General features: G+C 35.6%; 1 protein-coding gene across 1 annotated transcript; it reads left to right on the plus strand.

Moving 5' to 3' along the window:
• Positions 1 to 6473: 6473 nt before the first annotated feature.
• LOC114260886 (E3 ubiquitin-protein ligase RDUF2) lies at positions 6474 to 8493 on the plus strand. The gene has a single exon (XM_028201091.2). The coding sequence runs from the start codon at positions 7128 to 7130 to the stop codon at positions 8175 to 8177; it is 1050 nt and encodes a 349-aa protein (XP_028056892.1). The 5' UTR covers positions 6474 to 7127; the 3' UTR covers positions 8178 to 8493.
• The last annotated feature ends 216 nt before the right edge of the window (positions 8494 to 8709 follow it).

The following is an 8709-nucleotide window of genomic DNA, read 5'->3' on the forward strand; positions in this document are numbered from 1 at the left end:
AGTTTACAACTTAATGTAAATGCATGCATAAAAAAGATGAATGCCTTATGCCCTATCTTGTTGGGGTCAAGGTCATTGGCGACCGAGGGTTGAGGCGTGTTTTGTCACTTTGAGTATGAACACACCTCAACCGTCATGCTTGGTTTGACACCCCAAACCAAACCATGCAATGCATGTATACAAACATGGCTCAAAAATGCAACGTGGCTCAAATATGCAACATGAGGTTAAGTTACAAGGCATGCCAAATGCAAGGTGACCTATCATGCAAGAATGTAATGTGCCAAGTATGCAATGCTATAAAGCGATGCAACCTAACATGTGATGCAAGCATGGTATAATGCAAGCATGTAATTAGAGGCAATATGTCAAACATGTAACTATACACAATGAGAGACTTAAACCGAAATGGGAGGCCTCAGCCACACCCCAAAACAGTGGCCAAAAGATGATGCAAAAGGAGACAAATTATGCATGCAAGTGTGCACACGCCAAGGCCTATCACCCAAGCATGGAGGGCTACTCTCAAGAACACTCAAAGGTGATATACATGGACATTAAACACTCATGTTAAACTCTGAAAAGCATGCCAAGAATGATGCTAAGACATGCTAGAGAATGGATGCAAAAATGGAAGGGGTTCAAGGCCACAAAAGAGAGCATTGCTCAACACCTACCCCAAGCACTCATGGTGTGAACTAAGCAACCAAAAACAGAGTTTCTATGCATCAAAATACACCCCAAAACCCACTGATATGGTAGCCTCAAATGCCTAAACATGGTATTATACACAATGACTCATTTCTAGGCATAAAAGAACAATCCTTCAAGGCATGAAAGGGATGATGAATGCAAGCATACAAGCATGGGTTAGGGACTAAAATAACATGAGAAGTGATTCCAAATCACTGAAATAACTTGACTCAAGCATGCTCATGACTCACACCCTCAAGGCTCACAAGCTAGAATACAAAAGGGCTACCGTAAATACAGCAAATATGACCAAGACAGTTCCCAACAGACCTCAAGCATGGTAAGACATGGCTAAGAACTTCACAAAGTTAGGCCAAAACATGAGAGCATGGTAGACTAAATACATGATGCACTTCTAGGCAAAAGAGAGGAATACAAAGCAAGTATATTAAACATGGAAGGGTTCACGAATCAGACCAAAAACAGAGGCATAATATGACCCAATAACACCCAAAAACCTCTAGAATAAATCCAAGAACAACTAATCATACATGCTACCCTTATGGGCCAAAAATGCAAACAAAAGAGAGACCAAAGGAGAGGGGTGTCCCTCCCCTATGCAAGACTTCAAAACCCCTTCTTCACCACTGAAAATTCATTGGATTTTAGTGGTGAGAAGGCCAATACACAAAAGTCCCCAAAGCTTATCAAAGAGAGCACAAAAAGGGCCAAACAAGGCCTAAGAGAGGGAGGCCGACCCCCAACACCGAAATGACCTGAATGAAAGATCTTAATCAGGCAAATACAAGACTTTTTTCAGTTATGCACAAAGCTTGAATCAATATGCAAGATAGGTTAAAGACTAGTGCAAGATTGGGGAATATAAAGTAAATAATGTTACCCTTGAAGAACACTTCAAGAACAGCAAGCTCAGGCCTCTTCTTCTGATCAAAACCGACCCAAAGCTCCAAGAACAAACCCTCAAGAACTCCAAAGTCGAAGTATGGTGTAATAGTAGGTGACTTAGTGCAAAACTAAGAACTAAATACACTTTTAGGTCCTCAAACACACACAAATGAAGAGAGAGAGAGGTATACAGAGAGAGAGTGATATATATCAAATATATATCATATATGGTCTAGTTTTGCTGAACCTCTCAAATGGAGAAGAGAGGTCTCCTTATATAGACAAGGCAAAGGCTTGAAGCTTCTTAGAGAAGCTAAATGAAAGGGTCAAAGGGACCAAGCTTCTAAGAGAAGCTATCCCAAAGGTCCAAGCTTCTTGAGGAAGCTAAGACAAAGGGTCAAGCTTCCTCAAGAAGCTTGAGCAAAAGGGTGCAATCTTCTAGAAGAAGTTTGGATCAAAAAAAGGAGCAAAGGGGCCAAAACAGCCACACACGTGTGGGGGGGGAGGGTCTGTGCAATAATGTGGTACCGGCCAGAAAAGGAGGCCATTGGCCAACTAAATGGTCGGTCGACCACACAAAGTGCCGACCGGCCATCACTAATGGTCGATGGTAAGAAGACACAGCCGGTGGCCTCAAGCCATGGCCGCTAAGGAGTGGAGATGGCCAACAAGCCATTCCCTGCACTCCAAACAAAAACACAGGTGTTTGGTGCAAAACCAAACACAACACAGTTGAGTCGAGAGGTCCTAAGGCGAGGCACGTAGCCGAGACCTCCGGGAACTCAAGATGAACACAAACGTAGATGATCACCAAGTGTTCAAACGGTGACGTCCAAGTCTTGAGGAAGGTCAAAAATGGGGTGTCTACAGTTGCCCCTCTTTGACAGAACTCGAAAGTCATAACAATGACGGGAGTGAATGTCAAAGCCCAGAGACGACCCATTTTTGACAAGGCTGAAGACTTAGACAAAGCATACAAGCCACAGACAAAGATATGCGCCCGAGGACAGGGGCGAAATGCAAGAATAATGCACAAAGCCGAGCATAACTTATGATCATACAAAGAAAGCTGTAACGAAGCATAACAAATGCAACAGTTTTAAGCAAGTAGAAACCAAGCTACATTACAATGCATAAAGGGTTTAAGAGAATTACTGTAATTCTCACTGCGAATACAGTGTGCATGTGTGATAGATACACAAAGCGAACGTGTGTGATTGATACACAAAGCGAATGTGGTGAGCATAGTGTGATGGACACAAAAAGCGAATGTGTGATAGATACACTATATGAAGCAAAATGTGATAGATACAGTAGCTGAGCGCGTGATAGATACACTAAGTGAGTGTGGTGAGCACAGTGTGATAGGTACAAAGCGAGTGTGTGATAGATATACTATATGAACAAAGTGTGATTGATACACTAAATGAATGAAGTGAGCAAAGTGTGATGGATACACAATAGGTGAACACGAAGTGTGATAGATGCACTTAGTGAACAAAGTATGATTGATATACTAAATGTGGTCACGAAGTGTGATAGATGCACTTAGTGAACAAAATATGATTGATATACTAAATGTGGTCACGAAGTGTGATAGATGCACTTAGTGAACAAGTATGATTGATATACTAAATGTGAACACAAAGTGTGATAGATGCACTTAGTGAACAAGTATGATGGATATACTAAATGTGAACACGAAGTGTGATAGATGCACTTAGTGAACAAGTATGATTGATATACTAAATGTGAACACGAAGTGTGATAGATGCACTTGGTGAACAAGTATGGTTGATTCACTAAATGTGAACACAAAGTGTGATAGATGCACTTGGTGAACAAGTATGATGGATATACTAAATGTGAACACGAAGTGTGATAGATGCACTTAGTGAACACGTATGATTGATATACTAAATGTGAACACAAAGTGTGATAGATGCACTTAGTGAACAAGTATGATTGATATACTAAAGATAATGAAGTGTGATGGATACACTAAAGTAAACGACGTGTGTAATGGATACACTAAAGTAAATGAAGTGTGTGATGGATACACTAAAGTAAATAAAATGTGTGATGGATACACAAAATGAGAATGTGTGTGATAGATACAGAAAAATGAATATGTTCGTGATAGATACACAAAATGAGAATGTGTGTGATAGATACACAAAAGTGAGAATGTGTGTGATAGATACATAAAATGAATGAAGTGTGATTGATACACTAAATGAGTGAGAGTGTAATAGATACACAAAGTGAATGAAGTGTGATTGATACACTAAATAAATGATCTTAAACGGAACTTCTTTGAATGAATTGTACATATAATATCGTGCATGACTGAGAAAGAAATTTGATAGGTACAATGCATTGCAATGCATGATGCTTAAGGAAAGCAATAAATGGACAAAGCGGCGCTTTAGAAAGCACATTATAACCAAATATAAAAAAACTTATAATCAAATATCTCAAAATAATAATATAATTATAAAAAAAATTAATTATAATTAAAAAAATAACGTAATTAAACATGCAAAGTATGTATAATAAAATTCTCCAGGTAAAATAAATCACTTATTTGTGGGGTTGCCATCATATTAAAATTTATTTTTTAAAAAAAAAACTTATTTTAATAACATTCTTTAAAAAAATGGAAAATTACCTACTCCTCCCTTAAGGTTTAACGAAATTCAAAACTCTTCTTGGGATTTTAAAAATTACATCCCGTCCCATCACAATTAACGCCGTTAACGGATATCATAAATTGACTAAAATGCTTTTTTGACAAATAAGGAAAAATTACATACACCTCCTTGAGGTTTAGGTAAATTACAGATTCCTCCTGAGGTTTAGCTAAATAACAGATTCTCCTTGAGGTTTAGCTAAATTATCATTTTTAAATAAGTTATGAAATGTAAAATTAAAAAGGAAAAACACTTATCACACTATAAAAAATTAAGATTTTAGAGACCAAAATTTAAGGACAATTACTTTTAGGGGACAAAATATTTTTATTGCGAAAAGTGTTATTATATTTTTGCAACAAAAATTGAACATTAGTGATTAATTATTATCTTTTTTGTTTTAAAAAATAAACTATTTTGAGACCAAATTATTTTGTCCCTAAAAGTCTATTTATTATTGACATTTTTTAAATTTTATCAGTAAAAGCCTTATTTTTTACTTTTTAGGGTAACCTTTTAGCGACTATCCTCACGATAATAGAAATTGGTCCTTAAATATTTTTTGCAACAAAAATTTTCACTTTTAGAGATCAAAAAAATTGGTCTCTAAAACTCTTATATGTTGTACTGTCAGATGGTGAAAATATTATAAAATTAACAAATAATTAAATAAGTTAAAAACACAAGAAATGACTTGTCAAAAAATTCTTAGAATATGTTTGGTTTGATTTTTAGAATTTTATTTTCATTTTTTTAAAAAAAATTAAAAATTAATTTGATTAAGAAATAAAAAATTAAAAAATAATTATTATTTTTATATAATTTTATCTTTTGAGTGGTTAGAAATAATTTTTACAAATTAAATATATGTTTTTCATATTTATTTTTATTAAATTATTTTTTATTTATTTTTTTAAAATTCTAAATTTTTTTTTCTAAATAACAAATCAAACATGATTTCAAAAACTTAATTTTTTTTTTCCATCTAACGTAATTCTTTTGTAAATTTTGTTGATTTATCGAAGGATTTCAGTAGGAGCAATATCGCCCATCAATTTATATTTAGGTGATGTCAATTAATTATTCTTAACATTTAATTTACGGTAAGAATTAAATTGTTACGTGAATATAAATCTCAGGAAGCGTGATATAATTTTTGAAACCTTAAGAAAAATTTGTAATTAGGTAAATTATGTAAATAGTCCCTGTAGTTTACATGATGTGTCAATTTGGTCCATATTGTTTCAATTTGCTCGATTTTGCTCCTTAATTTAACGGATTGTATCATTTTAGTCCAATAAATAATGATTGTTAAATTAATTTAACGGAAGGTCAAATAATGTGTCAATTTAGTCCTGTACTTTACACAATATGTCAATTTGGTTCCTGTAGTTTCAATTTTCTCAATTTTAACAAGGATCAAATTGACACATTGTGAAAAATACAGACACCAAATTGACATATTATTTGACTTTATGTTAAATTAACTTAACAACCGTTATTTATTGGATTAAAATAACACAATCCGTTAAATTAAAAGATAAAATTAAATAAATTAAAATTATATAAATTAAATTAATACATCATATAAATTACAGAAACTATTTACATAATTTTCTTTTCTAATTTAGCTAAACAGTGTAGGTAATTTGTCCTTTAAAAAAAAAAATGTATCAAGTGGATAGTCAAACTTAACTAGTCGTAGTCTGCGTTCCTCCCACGGTTCGTCAACTTCGGTCGACGAAGCCCTGACAAGAGCCGGCACCTAACGAAAATTCATTGGTTGGTCGCCTCATCAATTACAAAGAATAATGCTATAGGAATTATTGATATATTAATTAATATATTGATAAATAATACGATATAATTTTAAAAATTTTGAGTATTTATAATTTATATAATAAGTGAAATTAATAATAATAATAATACGTTAATATATTAATTGGTATATCAATTAATACATATAGTACTATTGAATTATAAATTATTATGCTTTTTTATGAATAATATTATATATACCGATTAACGTATTAAATAATATATTAATAAATTGTGTAATATAATTTTATATGTTTTAAATGTTTATATTTTGTATAATCAATAAAATTAATAATAATATAACACTAATATGTTTATTAATCACTAGTTATAACACCGCTTTCCAGATTCATACGTGCAATTCTCTCCATCAATGGGAGTGTCACATGACGTTATGAGTGACCTAACTTCTGGCAACTAACGCCGTCTCTGCTCCTCCCCAATCAAATCTCACCACGTGTCTTACAAGCAAACTTCTGCATTTCAAACCTACGGCGACAAAACCGTTACGACGTCACTCCCCTAATGGCCGACGCGTTTTTACCGTTGAGTTTTATGCCCCCAAATCTTTAAAACGCTCTTCTTCTTCTTCTTCTTCTTCTTTCTCTCTCCCATACCATTTTTTCCATTTCCACCCCCTATTTTCTCTCTCTAAATCCAGAATATCCATGTTGCTGATCTAATTAGGGTTTCATATTATATACCCAATGGAACTTCTCGTTCCAATCCCTCTATTTTTCTCTTGAATTGGGTTTTTTTTGGGGAGTTTCTGTGGTGAAATTTAAGAATTTTAGGGTTCTTTGAATTTGAATGTCAGAAATTTAGGGGGTTTTTTCGTCATCCTCACCGTTTATGAGTTTCCGATTGAAGAGATTGAATCAATTTTCTTTTTCACCCATTGATTGATGTTACTGGGTATTATTCAAGATTGTAATTTTTTAGGATTTTTGTTGCGAAATTGAAGGAATTTAGGGTTTCTTCGAATTCGATCTCGTGAAATTAGGGTTGAGGTCGATAATGGCGTCATTTGGATCGTCGTACTGGTGTTATACATGCAGCAGATTCTTCAGAATTCAAGCACCAGACATGATTCTCTGTCCCGATTGCGGTGGTGGGTTCGTAGAGGAAATCGATGCCCACCGTCGATCTAATCGCCATCATATCTCTCCTTCCTCCTCCGGATCACACGTCAATACCTCTCCTGCGCCTGAACATTCCAGAACCCGCCGGTCCCGGAGGAATTCCGGCGATCCCTCGCCTTTCAATCCCGTTATCGTTCTCCGCGGCGAAATGGGTAGTTCTTACGAGCTTTATTATGATGATGGTTCGGGTTCTGGTCTCCGGCCTTTACCGGAAAGTATGTCGGAGTTTTTGATGGGTTCAGGGTTTGATCGTCTTCTTGATCAATTGGCTCATCTTGAAATTAATGGGATTGGACGGTTTGATAATCCACCGGCTTCGAAAGCTGCAATTGAATCATTGCCTATAATTAAGATTGGTGAAAGGCAATTGGTGGCTGATTTGCATTGTGCTGTGTGTAAAGAACCATTTGAGGTTGAATCCGAGACTCGGGAAATGCCTTGTAAGCATATTTACCATTCGGATTGTATCCTCCCCTGGCTTTCGATACGAAACTCTTGCCCTGTTTGTCGCCATGAATTGCCTGTGGAAACAGAGGATTTTCTGGGTTCAAATGATGAAGATTCAGTTGGGTTGACGATTTGGAGATTACCCGGTGGTGGGCATGCTGTTGGGAGATTTACAGGTGGTAGGCAAGCTGCTGAACGCGAGCTCCCTGTCGTGTTTACTGAAATGGATAGTGGTTTTAATGTTGGTGATAGTGCTCCAAGGAGGGTTGCTTGGGCAACAAGAGGCAGCAGCAGAGCGAGAGGGGAGAGAAGTGGAGTGAGTCGTGCTTTTCGCAGTTTCTTCTCACTGTTCAGAAGGTTTAGATTTTCATCCTCTCGGTTTAGTCTTGAAATTGGGTTTAGGCGAAGTCGATCCCATTCTGTTGTCGATAATAGGCCCTCAAGGAGGCACAGACAGAGTCATGTGGTTGGGCTATGATGACAGCAGGCTACAAGAATTGTGATTGTTCTAAGCATCTGAAAATTGTATTGTATGCATAACTGCATGTATCAACACATGGGAAGCAATGACAAAGAAGCCTCCAATTTTAACTCTTTTGTTGATTAGATAAGTGCTTAATTGCTAGAAGATTGTTATTTTGTTAATGAAATAGAAGAACAAAGGTACCTGACCCTTGTTCTGTTGTTGTGCCTGCTCTAATGTTTAGACTTTTGCGTTATTAGAATTAGAATAATGAATTCTTAAGTCTAGGTTTGTTCTTTTACCTCAATAAATTTTTTCGATGTTTTAATTATGTGATATACTTGTGCTTGTTGGCTGTGTTGGATGTCGAATACCAATCTTTCATAATTGTTGGTCCGTCTTTTGGATTTTCAAGAAAGAGCTCGCAGTTGGGTTTTCTTTACCATTTGATTTCTTTTCATAATTGTTTCATTTGATTTTCGTCAAGGAGCTCATAGTTGGGAAATCTGGGTATTGTCATCACCAAGAAAATGCAGATTTCATTGAA

The sequence above is a fragment of the Camellia sinensis genome, chromosome 10 (assembly GCF_055761805.1).
Source record: "Camellia sinensis isolate YWXY chromosome 10, ASM5576180v1, whole genome shotgun sequence".
NCBI lineage: Eukaryota > Viridiplantae > Streptophyta > Magnoliopsida > Ericales > Theaceae > Camellia > Camellia sinensis.